General features: G+C 38.8%; 2 protein-coding genes across 3 annotated transcripts; one reads left to right on the forward strand and one right to left on the reverse strand.

The window, feature by feature from the left end:
- The first annotated feature begins 1321 nt into the window (after positions 1-1321).
- On the forward strand, positions 1322-8887 carry LOC109642053 (interleukin-1 receptor type 2). 2 transcript variants are annotated; one of them, XM_069532957.1, is made up of 10 exons: positions 1322-1759; positions 3394-3487; positions 4172-4430; positions 5092-5266; positions 6093-6270; positions 7301-7387; positions 7504-7560; positions 7644-7779; positions 8103-8248; positions 8339-8887. In XM_069532957.1, the coding sequence occupies exons 2-10, from the start codon at positions 3409-3411 to the stop codon at positions 8482-8484; spliced, it is 1263 nt and encodes a 420-aa protein (XP_069389058.1). In that variant the 5' UTR covers positions 1322-1759; positions 3394-3408; the 3' UTR covers positions 8485-8887. The 2 variants fall into 2 exon arrangements, with proteins under 2 accessions (XP_069389058.1, XP_069389059.1); XM_069532958.1 differs by lacking the exon at positions 1322-1759 and adding an exon at positions 2362-3282.
- Positions 8777-16354, reverse strand: il1rl1 (interleukin 1 receptor-like 1). The gene is made up of 12 exons (XM_020106693.2): positions 16261-16354; positions 14419-14482; positions 14044-14296; positions 13498-13687; positions 13029-13179; positions 12856-12921; positions 12573-12693; positions 11875-12023; positions 11635-11772; positions 10798-10962; positions 10146-10291; positions 8777-9733 (listed from the first exon to the last, which is right to left on the reverse strand). Exons 2-12 carry the CDS (start codon positions 14477-14479, stop codon positions 9485-9487), a joined length of 1689 nt encoding a protein of 562 aa, XP_019962252.2. The 5' UTR covers positions 14480-14482; positions 16261-16354; the 3' UTR covers positions 8777-9484.
- Positions 16355-17811: the final 1457 nt, after the last annotated feature.

Below are 17811 nucleotides of genomic sequence, written 5' to 3' on the forward strand. Positions count from 1 at the left end.
AATCCGTTGAGATGAACGTTTATTTTTTTCTTTGTTTTGAGAAAATGTCTCGTTGGATTTTCATTCTCACCAAAATGTTTCAGGTTCAGATGATATGAAAACTCTGCTTTGATCCGGGAACGAAAGTTAAACTAATTATTTTGGTTGATCTTGATCAAAGAAAAGAAAAAAGAAAAAGCCTTAACATAAATAACACTGCGGCTCATGGCTACAGATTATTAAGTTAAGTAGAGGATTAAATGGATGAATGGATATTTGTTATTGTTGATCCTGAAAACTTTCTACTACTACTAGTACTGCTAGTACTAGAACAAGGACTTGAGCTCTTTGTCTGTTTGTCTGAATAAATCTGTGGCTCAAAGAAGAAGCAGTAAAACTCTCGCTTGAATATTTAATATAACTGACTCTGAAGCAGATTCTGCCTGAAGTAGTAAAAAAAGCAGATACTCTCTGAACCATCCCTGAATAAACAAATGTTTGAAAACGCCTCTGTAATAAATGAGTGACTCACGATTCGGTCATGACTCCGCACAGAAACTAGGGTTTTTACTACGGTTTCCACCACTGTGCATTCTCATGCCTCATGACTCAGTTTGACAGAATGATCCCCACCGAGCTTGGTGCAACTCGAATTCAACAGAAGACACGGAAGACTCTGCAGTGATGCAAGCTGTTTCCATGGAAACTAATCCCCTGAATGGAGGGTTCTTCTTTTGACTCACAAACAGATGGAGTTTATTCTTAATTATGTTACAAACATCGTCCCGACCGAGGACCAAGGGCCTTTTCTGTCGGGGGTCCAGACAAACTCCCTCATTACATCAGTCTGACTCCTTCTCCTCTTTGAAATCTTTCTTAAATTCACATTTTTATACTTGTTATTTCTCATATCTCCTTCCACTTTTTTAAAACTTTAACCTTTATTGTACAAACATTTTATTCTGGCTCTGATCCTGCTGAATATTTTAATAAACTCTGGTTGAAAAACCTGAAAATCAACCGGAGCTCAAACGTTCAAATGTCTGGATCCTCTCCTGGAAATTCACCGGACTGGTTTCTACCTCACTGCAGCGTCGAACGCCCCTTGATGATGCACGTTCCGACCTTACAAGAAAAGTAGGGAGTGTCACACATTTCGTTATTGTATGGCCGGTGTGTTATTACCAATCATGACGTATCAATTAACACCACAACACATGGCTGAAGAATAGAAGGGCAACAGCACATTAGTGATAATGAATAAGAATAAAACTCTGCACAGCTACATGCACAGTGAGAAAATGTGAACCAATGACCCCCCTACTGTTTATATGGATTGTGTGTGTGTGGGAGTGTGTGTGTGTGTGTGTGTGTGTGTGTGTGTGTGTGTGTGTGTGTGTTTGTTCTTGTGCTAAAACAAACATGGAGATGTCCACCACTGACGCAAGAGGCTGATGATGTCGAAGAAACATACAAGGGAATGCCTGTGGGTGGCAACAACTACCTTTGAATTCTGTGATTGTGTGCGTGTGTGTGTGTGTGTGTGTGTGTGTGTGTGTGTGTGTGTGTGTGTGCGTGTGTGTGTGTGTCAGCAGACATTGGTGGTGAGCTGTACAGGACACTGCGTTGCATTGGGAAACCTGTGAAATTTCCATCTGAGGGGTGGGAACCATAGAAAAGAGAGCGCAGGTTCCCCCTGAGGCGACAGGAGACGGCCACAGGTCCACGCTCTCATCACATCAGCCTGACCTCACACTGCCAGTGCCACTCACTTCACACCGTGAGTACACTGTTCCACACTGTATATATATATATATATATATATATATATATATATATATATATATATGTATATATATATATATCTGTTTGTTAATGTAAATATACATTTATATGTATATGTATTTGTATATAGTGTGTGTGTGTGTGACATTCTATGTGTCATCTATCTATCACAACATAGAAAACATAATGCAGGTTTGCATATTTAAATATAATTACATATCATATCATTTTTACTTTTGAATATTTACTTTTGAATATATACTTTTGAATATATATATATAATATGTATATATATAACATATCTAAATCTACCTGTCTAATCTGTATATTTAATTAGTCAATTCTACCACATAACCCATATTTAATAACCAGTCCAATAATATTTATGTATTATATTAGTTGTATTTATTGTATATGGTTTAACATCAGAATACAATGTAATTTTTTAATATACGTATCGGTGTGTTTGCTCTTATTTATATCATCTACATGTAAATACAATCCCAGATACCTAATCCATCGTGACTCATGTGTGGATATTCATTAACAACAATAGTACACCGACAGATATTATGAATGGAATCACCCTCTGATGACACACTGAGACAAAGGTCTTATTGGGGAATTTATCGGTCGTGTGCGTGCATGCATGTATGTGTGTGTGTGTGTGTGTGTGTGTGTGTGAGAGGGCGTGTGTGTCAGCTGATCCTCCAATAAATAACAGAAGCAGAAGTGAAAATTGGCTTGTTTCCATGGAAATTATGATTGAAGTCTGTGGTGGAAATTTTCTGCACGGACACGAGAGTTGACCTTCCTTAAAGAAACTCGACTAAAACTCAAAACTCAATAAAATCGAATTCAATAGAGTAGAAATCTACTTTAGGACGGAATCCAACATGGAATAAAATCAAAAATAAAGTCAACAGTTGTCACATGCTTGAATAATGATTTACCCCTGTAAGTTTACGAACTGAATAAATTAGAATATAGTAAATCAAACTCTGTACAACTGAACTAACTCTGAGATTATAAATGATATATATTATTAGATTAGATAATGTTGACAAACAGAAGAGAAATCATTTTTTTCTAAATATTCTATTTGTTTCATAATAATAATAATAATAATACATAAAAAATAATAAACTTTATTTAGATTTAAAACAATTTAAAATCTGATTTGAAATAGCTGTATATTATATAGTAGTTTACAATAGTTTAAGAATATTATTATCATAATTAGTTGAGAAATCATTTGGCTGACCTCTGATCGATGTGACCTTTAAAAATTAATGTGACTCACTGACTTTGTTCCTGTTCATAAACCACTGTGGTTAAATTATATTTAATGTGTGTTCAAAAGTCAGATGACAACTGCTATGTCACAAGTTTTACAATCTACAAAACAGCTGGAATCAAAACCAAACGTAAAGACAACTTTTAACTGCTCGAGGAAACAAAAGCAGCAGAATCTCGGATGCGGACAGATTTGAGTTTTGTCTCCATCCTTCATCCTCAGTATGATTCCTCTGGATTTGTTCTTCTCAATATTTTACTTTGTTGAATTCAAACCCAATTATCTGTTCTCGGAGTCGTCCTCACTTTATGACGGTGGATCTTTCATTTCAGATTTTTCTGCTCATCATGGTTTTCTGGGCTGTGATGTTCGCTGTGGTCGTCGTTGTGTGTGGAAAACCTTGGTCAACTCCTCTGCCCATGAAAGGTACGAGTTCTGTTTATCTATTTTATTTTAAACACAATCAAAGGCTGAGTATCGGTCCATTGTCTTTTATGTCTTTAATTTTCTCATTTTCACATTTTCTCAGTAAATCTGGAAACTATCAAACCTCAATTACATTTATTTGTCATTAGGATTTAATTTCATAAAAATATAGGAACGTATTTTGGAATCTGAAATGTTTTACTCCTTCATTTTGATAAGATTAGAAATCTCAACCGACAGGAGGGTTTTTCTGAACACCTCCCTCCACATAATCTCCATTTATTTGTCTCAATTACTTATTTAAATTGTTGAGCATTTTGTTTTTGCAAACTTCTGTTGACTGCCATTGTTAGTTTTGTTTGCTCTTAGTTCTTTTTTTAGTTTGAAGAAAGTTTCATGCTGAAACATTGGGTCACAGTTTGGGTTTTATTTGACCGCACCATGATTATAAAATTGTTTTTCTCAGACATAAAAAAAACAAAACGTTGTGTTTGAGAGGATGAAGATTAAGATTAAGACGAAACTCTTCAAAACTCATCAGGCTGCTGTTTTTATTTTAGTACCAGACGTCACTGGCTGGTCAATATCTGATATCTAAAGAATTAATCAATCTTCATTACATGTCTTATCATGACAATCTGTTATTTTATGTGTGTTAATAAAGTTTTTTTGTTTCACCTGCAGACGGCTGCTTACTGGTGACTCCAGAGGTGGAGCAATTCAGGGTGGGGGGTGAAGCTGTGATCATTTCCTTCCCGGTGTTCAAGAGCGTCCTCAGATTCCTAAACATCGCCCTCCCGACAGCGAGGTTCCTCATCACCAAGGACAATGAGACAGAGGGCGTGGCCAACAAGAGAGACGGGCGCGTCCAGCAGCGTGAGAAGCAGCTGTGGCTCCTCCCAGCTCAGGCGTCGGACTCAGGGGAATATATGTGCACGTACAGGTGAAGAGTCTTTTTTCTACTCTACTGCCGTTTGCTGTGAAAATGAAAAACCGATTTACAGGCCGACTCGTGATTTCTCTGGAAGACGTAAACTTAATTATTAGATCAAAATCAAAACATACTAACTATTTTGAAACTATTTAAATATTTCATCATATTTAAAATGGATATATTCAATTCCTGATATATTTCAGATTATGAAGGATGGAAAAAAATGTACTGCACAATTTTAAATGTGCGTCCCTCTTTGGTGTCCCTCTTGATTTTTAGAAGGTTGTGCGTTTTCTCTTGTTTCAATCCAGAGAGAAGTCAAGGTCAGAGCCGGCCAAAAAAAAAAATGAATTAGAAGAAGTAAAGATTTAATATTTTTGCTTAAAGAAACTTGATGCTTGCAAAGTTTCAAGGAGAAAATGGGGCCAAAGTTTACACATAGGGGACAGTTATATGTCCAACATTCTCAAACAGTTCCTGATTCATTAAGTCTTTTATTTTAGCTGTATTGCTTTGACACAAAAAAAAAAAGCTCATGAAATAAAACTCTAGGGCCACAGCCCCCCTGCGGGCCACAGCCCCCCTGCCCCCCCCTGCTCCTGAATCCGCCCCTGCTACAACGTCTTGCTACCTGCAGCTTTAAAATTATGGTCCTCACTTTTATCAACAGGAATGAAACCTACTGTATCACCGGGAAAATCACGCTGAAAGTGTTCGAGTCCGGCTCTGTGGACATAGAGAAAGTGTCTTATTCAATCTCAGCCACGGTGGGAGAGAGGCTGACGTTCAGATGTCCATTGCTGAGCGACTTCAACAGTACAAACAGACTGATAGAGTGGTACAAGGTGAGAGGGCAAATACTTCATACATCAATGTTATAATAAGAATAAAACATTTCTGGCTTTAAAAAGTGCTTATGTTGATCAGTTTAATGACCAATGATCAATTACTGAGATTTTACTTGTTTAAAACTAATTTTCAGCCTTTTTCCTGGTGCACATTTAAAAATTTGTGATTTCGACAACTGACTAAACGTCTTCCCCTCTAAACCAGAATCTTGTTATGAAACATCATTGTTGTCATTTACTATCGTCCAATTTACAATATAAATCAACTTCTGAAAATGATTTAATATTAAGTTTTATACCTGTTCTAAGAGAATAAGACTTTTAAAAAAAATTTAATTGTTGTAAACAGTTCGTCCAGTCAAGTCCAAAACCAAGCATTTCTTCCAGAGACTGACAGAAATGTTGGACTGGTTTTGAACAATACGTCTCTAAATTATATCACAATAAAAAATGTTGTATCAGTCAACATTGATTAAATTAAATCATTAAAAGAATATCTCAGCAGAAAGCCGAAGCTGGAAAATGTTTACGGTAACATTTATTTACGGTAGAGATAAGATGACGATGATCTGAAGAAGAGAGGAGCTACAGCTCAGCTGAATTAAAAACCTACACAAGTCATATAGACATAAATAATGTATAGTAAATTAACTGTTAATGAATTTGTTAACACAAACTGATAGCGTAGCACCAAACATCTTCATATCTTACACTTTAAAGCAGCTGCTTCAAAAGGCCCCAGAATACATTGAACCCTCAACTATTTCACTGTTAGTGCCTTGCTCCTTCCCTGAGACTCACGTGTCCTGTGATCTCCTAACAGGAAAACAGCTCCACTGCTTTTCAGTCGGGCAGAGCGGGCTCCCTCCGCCAGGACAGTGCCAACCTGAGGATCCCTGCAGTGAGCCGCTCACATGCGGGCATGTACACCTGTCAGCTCCAAGTGCTCATCGACCAGCAGCAGTACAAAGTCAGCCGGGTCGTCCTGCTCCACGTGCAAGGTAGAGTGATGTCACAGCATTTCTACTGCAGATTGGAAATAAATGATTCTTGATGTTTTAAAAATTCTGCAGATTCGTGTCCAATCATATTTAAATTCTGCTCCATTTAAAAATGGAATCAAAAACTAACTGTGTGCCTACATTTATATACAGAAAGTTAATTACCAACAAAAGCTGCGCCCGTCTATTGATGTACATACATTTATTCATGATGCCAGTTTATAACAACAGCTTAAATATAAAGGTGAGAGAAAATAATCCCTCATTTGTCCAAATCTATGTTTGCTGTGTTAGAGCAGAGAAAAGACAGAAACATTCGTTTAAAGGTCCAGTGTTTAAGATTTAGGTGAAAGGGAACTATTCATACATTTATAATAACTATAAATTTAATGTACAATAATTGTCATGATGTTTTCACTAGTTTGTTTCATCTAAATTGTATGAATTCTTTACCCCAGAAAAAGCCCTTTATATTTAAATACTTTATATTTAAATACTTTATATTTAAATACTTTATATTTACATGGAGGGGACCCTCTCTACGGAGGCCGCCATGTTTTTTACATTAGTCCAGACTGGACAAACTAAACACCTTTTGAGTTTTTATGACAACTGAAGCTTCCACAGTTTCTCTCTCATGTTTGGAAGGAGAGGGTGAGGTGAGGGGTGTTCAGCTGCAACCTTCAACTTCAACACTAGATATCACAAAATTCTACACACTGAACCTTTAAGTTGTAAATAAGGAAAAATTCCATACAGGAGATATAGAAAATATAAGTAATAGATAGAATGTGAGCAGAATATAAACGGTGTAAAACATGATAGCTCATATAAGATGATGAAAACCAGTTGCACAGTTCAATAAACCTGAGTGAGCTGTCCTCTAGTGGCCTAAAGGGTGTGATGCACTAACGTACCACACAACTCAAACTCACACTAGAGATAATAACGTCACAAAAACAGCACCTGGCAAAATGTATTACCATGAATAATTCTAAAAGTGTGTGTCTGTGTAATTTGTGTGTGCCAGGTCCAGACCCAGAGATCAGCACCTCCGCACCTGACGTCACTGTGACCTCTGACCCTGAGAGAAGCAGCACCTACAGCACTGATCATGGTGAGTTTTAATGTGCTTTTATTTTGGTGGGGAAACATCTGATCAACGCTCTCAGATTGTTTCTACTCTCTTCATTATCTTTCACCCTGACGCTTGAACGTGTCTTCATGTTTTAGCCTCGCCACCTGTGATTGTCTCGCCGTTGAACGGAAGTATTTTTGAAAGTCCACATGGTGAGAAACCTTTTTATCTTCAAAATGCTTTGAATTAGATTCAACAGAGGCTTTAACATCAGTTCACCCGTGGCCTCCTGCAGGTTCAGGTCTGGAGCTGTGGTGCACAGTGCTCACCGGATGTCACCAGGCGGATTCCACCGAGGTCAAGTGGCTCGTCAACAGCCAATCGGTGGATTCATCGTACCTGGATGAGCGGGCGCTGCAGGGGGGGAGGAGGTCAGTGTTGGGGGGTGTTTGCATGGTGCTGCTGCAGCCATGATACACAATATTATTTGTTATTCTCTGCATGATTTATGGGACTATTTTGTGCCATTGACAACATGTTAAATATGTTTGCAAACTAAACTAAGTTTGACTTAATTTAATAATATTCCCAGAATAAATACCCAAAATACAGTAAATACAAATACTCAGATACTGTTCACTTGCTGTATCAAGGAAATATTTTGGATCCTATCGTGTTTTTGTGCGCAGATTTTCCACAAGTGATGGGTTGTTCTCACATATAGTATTAAAACTCCCTGTCTCAATGTCTCCAGGGTAACCAAGGTGACAGGCGGCTGCCAGATTGAGTTGAGGCTGGTTGTCGTGGGGATAACGGAAGAAGACGTGAAGACGGAGCTGAAGTGTGTCACTCAGAACCAGGCAGGAAGACAGGAAGTGGTGGCCAGGCTTCATCTGGAGGGTAAGTTGTGTACTGTACCCTCCTGTACTGTGTATAAATACTCTGCTGTATCTCAAAAACCTTAATTTACCTTCGTCTCCCTCTTTGCAGACTCCACATTCACATGGCTGGTGGTCGCTGCAGTGGCCATGTCCTGCTTCCTCTGTGTGGTTTCTGTTTTCCTCTACGTCCTCTTCAAACCCAAAAGCAAAAGGAAACTGGATTATATCCTGGCTCGACAGAACAGCACCTTCTAACACCTCTTCTTATATTACATAGAATGAGTCTTTCATGCGTTGATACAACCACGGATTTAATGATTTTTTAAATATGGAGCTTTTGTCGGTTTCAGTCACTTTATGTCCTCATGTGACAGGTACATGCATTTAACTGCCACAGGTCTTCTCTCACGCATCTATCTTGTACAGGTGTGATGGAAACATCTTGTGGAGTGAAACACAGAATAATCAGCAGGAATTCTGATATTTGGTCAAACTCAGCGAGGGCTGCAATATCTGCATGTACATGAAAACAACACAGAAGCGCATGAGAAGTGAATTTATCTGTTTATTTTGTGATTCTAACACTCCGTCTGAAATACACACTCAGGGGCAACTTTGTTCGACACTCCCACAGACTGTAAATAAAGATACGTCTCTACTTTGTGTGTGTTGTGGTTTCTCTTCTTCACGCTGTACAAAGATAAAACCAAAAATGTCCTGAGCAAGTGAAGCTGCGGTGTGGAGCTCATGCTGATATGCTGTCAATCATGATGTTCCCACAGCATCAAATAACAAATTAAAATAGCACTTGAACAGAAACCATATTTGTGAAATAAAAATAAATTTGTACATCGGTATCTTTTTATCAAAATATCTCTATATAATACAGTTAACATTTGAAAGAATTTAATGCCCAGGTCAAGTTCTGTCAATAGTTCAATAAAAATGAACTGTCTCTGTGGACAAACGCTGTCACAACACTTATATGAATATTCTAAAAGGTCAAATATAATTAAAAAGTCATAGAAAAACAACAAAAAACAACATTTCTTAACATCGATGACAATGAAAATTTTTTTTTGATGCATTTGAAACAGACAAAAAACAAAAATCGTCAAGAAACTGAAAATCTGTTCTCTCAACACGTCAGACTTCTTCTTTAAAATAATCACATTGTTTTTGTTTATCTTCAATTTGATTTACGCCCTCCGTCATCATAAACCAAAGGGCTGGAGCTTACATTGTCTTCTTTATCTCAAATGAGAGCAGACTGGTGACACCTCTTTGCAGGTGTGGCCGGCATCAGGTATCGAACTTTCTTCCAGAACCGTGAGTTACGTGAAGCAGCATCCCGCGAGCCCTCTGGCCACCTCAAGGGGGCGCTCTTTCGAATCAAATGCTGCAGGGCAATGGGGAGTTGTGTGTATCCCTGCGGCCCAGTGTCTCCGAGCTGGATCAGAATCACACTCATGTCCCTCTGGACCAGAGCATGGTGGAACACAACCTGGAAAATCACAGATGTCATTTGTCTGTACGACAGGGGGAGTGAAAGTTCAGATAGAGAAGAAACCTTTTGGCTCAGTAACATAAAATATAAGAATGTCTCCTTATTTTCTTCAAATACAACTTCACCATGTGAAATTAAGTAACTGCTCTGTGATGATTTAATCTTAATCGTCTCATAGTTTCAATTAATATTGTTTCTTCTTTTATTTAATAATCATCTCTAGACAATTGTTTATACTATTTTCAAACAATGTTAACTCTTGGTCACAACTTGAGGCAAATATCAAACAAGTAAAAGAGAGTATAGCATATGGAATAAACACTAATATATAATAAATAGGAAAAATAGAAATAAAAGCACAATATTAATGATAGTTGCTGCAAAAATAACAGTAGAAGCAGACTCCTACCTGCCAGTCAAACCCTCCTATCACTGAATTATGGAGGGAGTCCGGATGTTGGTAACTGGTTTCGGATTCTAATCCTGAACCCGGGTTGAGGATCACCATCAGTCTCCTGCTCTGCTTCACGCTGCTCTCCACCTGCTTCACGTGGTCTGAGAGGTCACAAAAACAAGTTCACGCAGAGACATGAAAAATGCTTCTTCAGGCTTGAAAAAAAACTTTTAACGACAATAAAAGTATATAAACACCTAAAAGATGAAAAAAAATGGATTTTAACGTGTAAAAATGTACCAGACAAAGTGTGAAGGGTTAGAGCTAAATAAAATAACACAGAGACCAAAGCAGAAAGAGAAGAGAGGAAGAAACGGAAAGAGAGGAAGATGAGAGAGAAGAGGAAAAACCGACAAGTTATGGAATATTATGAATATACCAATAACTGCTAGTGGTTGGAAGCTAAGTTTGGAATTGACTCATTGTTCCAGGGTACTTGGAAAATGTTTTTCCAATTACCTACCAAGTTCCATCCAGGAACCACTGGAACGGGATTTCACGAACGGCGTTCAGGTGGTTTTATTCAAGTTTTCCCACAGATTCCAGGAACAAATGTCATGTGCATCCAAAACTAAAACACAAAAATAATAGGAAATCAAATTCCGACCTTCTCCAGGCATGTCATCCCTCCCGTGGATGAAGAGTCGATATCCACACTTTTCCTCCAGGACGGAGGGTAGAACCTGTGTGAGGAACCAACAGAGTGTGCTCTCGGTGACCTTCTCCGCGCTCTGCGTCTGGTAGACCACGTAGGCGTCGTACAGCCTCACATCTGTTAAATGCAAAGAAATTCACAGAATAGTTGTTTGTTTGGTCACGACTTTTCCTTTTGTCCATTTCTGTAGCATTTAATTTCTTCTGAGATCATGCAGCTCGACCACATCTGGAGTAAAAGTTTATCAATGTGATGTGAGTAATGTGCGTTCTATATACAAAAAACCCTTCTTTATAATAATTGGATCTGATGGTTTACAGGCAAAGTTCATAATATTGATATAATTTAAAGGTTCCCATCTGGTCGTTGTGAAGCCCTGGATCCACACCAACACTTGTTGGTCCTGACTTTTATTGCTTTTATTCTTCCACTATCTTGGTTCAAAATCTGTCCACTCTATTTTTGATACTTTAATAATTCATAAAAGATTTATAAAGGGATTAATAGGGGCTTTATCTTATTTTATAACTCCCTAACAAGTAAATATCAGTCCACTAAAATAAACATGCGCAAATTCATCCCTGTGAAAATGCAAAGAAAAAAATGCTCTGTTTATAATGTGATGAAGTTGATGAAAAAAGATAACCCCTGGATCCGCCCCTGACGGGATTGTTCTTGGACCATCTCCCATCCTTCCACAAAGTTGCCTGAAATTCCGTTCAGGCGTTTTTTTTGCGTGATTCTGCCGACAGACAAACAAACAGACGGGGGTACAGATCCTCTCTGTACCTTTCTTGTGACTCCACAGACGGAGGCAGGGTCTGAACAAGAGCACGAGGTCCACAGCAAAGCACTTCACCAGCACAGCCGCAAACAAACAGGCGAACAACACACACAAGGCTGTCATGACCATCTGAGTTTTCGACTCTGGAAAAACAAACACAAGTTCCATAAAGTTAGTTAAATGTGTGAAATGTGTGAAATTTTTTTATCATCGAAGGGTTCGAATCATAGCCTCCAGTCACTGACCTCTCCGCTTCAGAGTTAAAGTGGCAGAGTTGCTTGTGTAAATAGATTTGCCGGTGCAGTTGAATTTAGTCCTAAAATCCTTCTCCGACACTTTCTCAATGGTCAGTATCGCCGTGGTGATGACTTTCTTTGAAGGATTCTCCTTGGTTCTGACAGAGGACACAGAGTTCGGCTCATTAAAGAACAGGAAACAACAGACTGAAGAGAAATACACAAAATCTAAAATTCAATTCAGCTGACAAATGAATCCTTTCATCCCCAAGAAAAGAAAGGCAGATCCATCCCGGCCCCACCTATCCCAGGATTCATTAGGATAAAAAAAAGGGGCATTTACACTTTCTTGTCGTGTCTAACCTCAGAACTAAGGGCCGGATGAGCTGGTTGCTCCAATTACGGAAAACCAGACCGTCTCATGTCAGTTCAGCCTTCGCGGTCTGCACGGCCCTCGAGGAGGCGGTCTTTGAGGTTTCGGGGAGGCCGTATATACATATTATGTTGCATACTGTCAATGTTCTGTTGTTTTTCGGTACTTGTATGATCTGTATACAAATATATTTACACCGGGGATCGGAGAGAAACGGCGTCTCATCCTGTCTATGTCCTGTACATGTCTTGGTCAGACTCTACAGTTGTAGCACTAGCTGCTGAGGTAAATCTTTAGTGAGACAGTCGTATATCATAATTTAAATCACGATTACCGTTGGATGGTTTGGTTGTATCCATCCCTCTCAATGTCTCCAATATGCCAGCTAGCATCACAATCATTGACATTGATATTGATCCCACAGAAAACTTTACATTCCAACTTGATCTCCGAGCCTGGTAGAAAGAATAAAACACATTTCATACATTTATTACTATATGTAATTAGGAGAGTACCACCATTCTTTGAAATACAGCTCCATTCACAGAATTCTCACTAAAAAGCAACACTAATATCTTAATAAATAATAACATGGTCAATCAGGGAGCTCGTCTTACTTTCATCTGCAAACTGCTCCTCGTCTGTAGGAGAGAGGATTTCTACTGGATGGTAAGATGAACGCTCTGTAAGCGAGAGTAAAACACAATGTTCCACAGAAACTCGTTAATGTGTATTTACACAACAGATCCCTTCAATCCACACAACTAAAGGTTTACAAAAGCTCTCTCACCTTCAACTATTAGCCTCTTGGAGGCCGACGTGTTGTACGCCCTGTCATTGTGCGTCCAGGTACAAATGCACGTGTAGATGCCCTCATCTTGTTTGCTGGCATTTTCAACCAACTGTTCTTTTTCATGGTGACCTTGAAGAAGAACATAGTCCTGCAGCAATCAAAAAGAGATAATAAAGACCCACTGGAAAACAGGACAGTGATTATATTAGTTCTTGGGTCCATCTTATCATGAGAAGAAGAATATATATATATATATATATATACAACAGAGACTTTCATTGAACGTACACTGTGTTTACTGTCAGACTAGTTCCTAACCACGTTTCTCCACACAAAATACAAATGGCAGTTATTTTTGTGGGTGTGGCGGCTATTTGCACATGAATGCGGAATAATTAAATTACTGTCTAACCACAAAAAATGTTTCGCAGTACAGGCCTCAGGTGTTACTGAAATATTCTCACACCTTGTACCAGGTGACGATTCCTCCAAACATCGTACATGTGTTTGTCACAGTCGATGGACAGCGGACCTGGATGTTCTGGTCGGAGTTTTCGATTGATCCCCAAAGTATTTTGGGATTCTCTCGTTCACTCGCATTGAAGACCTCAACTTTGACATTGTAGTTGCGGCAGATTCCTCCTTGGTCTATATGCCTGGAAGAGAAGCAACCCCACATGGTATAATTATTGCAGCCACATGTTTTTGTTTTAACCAGGAACATTTTGATGGGATTGGTCTCTTGTGATCCTGATCCGTGGTGAGAGTGTTGTCTTGTTACCCATAAGATCAGAAACTAACATGAATCTGAAGTGCTGTTGATGATACATGTGCGTAAAAGTCTCAAAAGCTGCTTTCTAACCTCCGGAGGATCTCCGGACATTTTCCGGAGAGACTGTATGTGAATTCTACTATCTGAATTTCAATTCTGCACAAATCCTCCAGAGTTCATGTCAGGAAAATGGCATCACTTAAGTTTTGTAAAGTTGTCAAAGTGCAGGTCTTTTCTTACCGGGCAGTGTAGAGGCCAGAGTCCTCGGTCAGAGGCTTTAAGAAAAATATCCATCCATCATGCTGATGTATCCTCTCTTTCTTGTCAAATGAGATATATTTAATCTTGGAGCTGTTTTTGTACCAGTTGAGCTCTTGGTCTGAGAAGTTGAGCGTAAGAAGAATGTAATGCTGATAATATAACGCTTCTCCTTCAAGAAGGTTAATAGGGTTGGCATCAAAGTTCTCACACTGCAGCTCTGCTGTCTCTGAACCTAAAGAAAAAGATGGTAGATTTACTGACAATGATGAAAATTAATCATCCAAAAAGATTTCATAAAAAGTAGAATAGATGTTTACACATTTTGGTTTATCACCATCATAATGAAAACACTACCTGAACATTCAGATGTTGACATCACCACAAAGATGAGGAGGAGAAGTCGGGTCGCATCCATTATCTGAAAGAGTAAATCAATTTTGAATTGTGTTTGATAATTAACGAAGCACATGCAACATACTGCAGATATACAAACAGCCAAAACGCTGCTTCCTGAAGCCACCAGCCCGACAGAATGATAAGATCAGTTTCGCAATAAGTGTCAGAAGCTTCACAGAGAATGTTCGAATCAAATTATGCATGAAATGGCTTCATGTTGCCCTTTTGTATGACCATTAACATAACTTAACTTTTTAGGTTAAATTAGACATTGGCAGATAACGGGTGACCTGATGTTTAGGATTCACACCATATGGATGCACCAGCCCCGAACAGCAGGTCCCTGGCTCAACTCTAGGCCAACCAGCACTCCCCATCTCTCCCCCATAGAGATCCTGTCTCTTGGGGAGAGATGGGGGAGTGACAATAATAGGAAACTCCCAAAGGGTATTGAGGAGTGGACATAAATCACGAGAACCACTCCACATGCCAAAAAAATTAAATTTGACACTGCAGGGACGAACAAAAGCATAAAAAGGTTTTGGTGTGAATCCTGAAATGTGTCAAAGCTTAAAAGAAGAATTAAACAAAAACAAATAACAGCTAAAGATTATAAAAGAAACCTTTTTTTTTGAGCAAGCAGAATTCATGTGGTTCTGCTCGTCCCTGTGCCGCCAAAGTGAATATCTGGGAGTTGAGGCTACAGGAAGGAACGTGTGTCCTTCTTTTCCTCTTCAGCTTGATGCTCTTCTTGAGAATGTCACCGCCACAGGCCCCGATAACCTTCTGATCAAATGTGAACAGTTGCCTCCTCAATGCACGGATGTGTTGGCCAGATCTGCCCCCTCCATCTGAACCAACTCACCATCACCTGGTGATCAATCTGCAGCTCTGCTCTTCCCTTCAACCAAGATACACGGCCACACTCTCACAGAGGAACCCACACTTAAAAATAGATTACCTGCTAGATGTCCAACAACAGGAAAACGCTTATCACATCATCACTTCAGAAAGCCAAATGTGAAATAAGTCAGTTACCACAGACACAAATACGTGGCAGAAAATATTATGCTCGAAAATTGCATCTGCACAGGAGAGAAGGGATCTTATCTTTTACACAGCGAGTTGCTCACTGATGCTTAACACATTTCCTCTGCAACATTAGCAGCAGGTGTCAATCTCTGAAGATGCATTTACTCTTTTCAAACATAGTTTAAAAAAAAAAAACAGTTGCTTTCCCGGGTGATAAAAATACAGCTTCGGGTTTGTACAGAAACACTGGTGACAATTAGTGAAATACAGTTGGTGTTGATAAGTAGTTTTCTTACGCATCCACCACTTACATGGTGTGATAGTGAATTCAGTGAGAGAAGTATTGTGTATTTCAGTACAACAAGCAGTTTGACATTACACACTGTCAGTTCAACCATTATATATCAGTATATAAATACACATAAATACTCACAGATCATTTACACGACAAACCATATTAACCAAAGCTCATCTCACACAGTCTCAGGGCTGTTATGGCATCAAGCGATAAATAAATGAATAAATAAACTGTGGTGTCACTTTAATATAACATCGCACTGACAACAATGCAAATATTTGCTCTAATAATTGTCTAAATGATTGAAAATATAGTGAACAGAAGTTCAGTTGTACAGTTAGTGAGTCACAGAAGCTTTTTGTTACTCAGGTACCTCTTTAATTGGCACTATACAGACTTTAAATAAAATAAAATACAGTAAAGACTATTTGAAATAATCCTGCAACACTACAATAAAAACATTTGCTTACTTCAAAGTGCAGGAAGCTGGCGTGGATTCAGTCATCTGGGTTCTTCTCCTCTGAGTGTCGTCTGACTGAGTGCCCACTGAACAGAGCATCTGCTCCACATGAGCACAAGGAAATCAAGTTATACCCCCACCTACATTTGATTACAGGGAGTTCCCCCATCCACCGATCCTTCATTAACTCTTTGAGGGTAAAAAGTTTCCTGGAATCCATGCAGTCATCCTTTCGACAGAGGATTAATGTGGGTCTAGGAAGAAAGCATTTATGTTTTTCCACAGAATTATTCATTGTTCTTGATAAAAATAAAAATAAATGACTGAGTGTGGATAACCTGGTGATGACTGTTGGGCTTCATGGATGGATGGATAGATAGATAGATGGATGGATGGATGGATGGATAGATGGATGGATGGATGGATGGATGGATGGATAGATAGATAGATAGATAGATGGATGGATAGATGGATGGATTGATAGATGTACCTTATTGATCCCGAATTAGGAAAGTATTGTGCTCCAGCAACATGTCAAGGGCATTGCACATAGAGCGAAGAATAAAAGACTAAATACAACACATTAGAAAAAGAGACAAGCATGCAACATTGCAGTAGTTGTTTGCAAAGGTAAAGTTAGGAACATGACTAAAATAAATAAATATGAATATAAATTCAGTTACTGCAGGAGTAATCAGAGATGATGTGCTTCCATAAAACACAGGTATTTTTACTCTAATGTAAAACTGTATCACTCAGTCACGAAAAAAACCCACACAGACGTCATTGTTCAGTGAGTAAAAAGGTTTTTTCCGGGTAATTGTGAGTTGCCAGTGATTATCTCATATAATGTGGAGGTGGCAAGACCACTAGGCATCATCACCAGCTCCAGAGGCAAATTATAGGTATTGCCTCAGTCACCACCTCACAATACATCACTGTCTGTTTGAAGTCATCTGCCTGAATACTTTTCTCAATAAAATTGTAGCTGTGGAAATGTATATTCGGCAGCCAGCTCAGTTTAACTACCGGTAATTCTTTATACGACAGCACTGGTTGTATTTATGTGGAACTTGCAGAGGATATCTGAAGTTCTGACGTGATAAAATAATAAAGATAAGATGTTTCTCTGAAAGGCTGAACAGGAAATGGCTGTTGAAGATGAACAGAATCTGCCAGTAAAAGTAAAGGATGTTTCTTACAAATGAAGCCTGTCAGAGAATGTGTGGTTAAAGTGGAAGTCTTAAACTCTTAAACCCTGAATTCAAAACTAGGATTTGTGCTCAGTGGATGTGTTTAAAGCTGAGACAAATAAGAGGCCAAGGAAACTTTCAGAAAGCATGGAAAATCCCAAAATGTTCTGACCTCTACATGAGGCAGGCTTCCAGCATCTCATTATCCTATGGTCGGACAAGTAGTTGTAAAAAGTGATTTCAGTAATACCGTATTACATCCAAAAAGGAGTTTGTCTGTTTGTCAGTATTACTCACAGGCTATTCGGAAATGATTTAATAGCCTGTGGTAAGTGAAACTTGCTGGAAAGAAGGATCTAGGAAATAGG

The sequence above is a fragment of the Paralichthys olivaceus genome, chromosome 10 (assembly GCF_024713975.1).
Source record: "Paralichthys olivaceus isolate ysfri-2021 chromosome 10, ASM2471397v2, whole genome shotgun sequence".
Classification (NCBI taxonomy): domain Eukaryota; kingdom Metazoa; phylum Chordata; class Actinopteri; order Pleuronectiformes; family Paralichthyidae; genus Paralichthys; species Paralichthys olivaceus.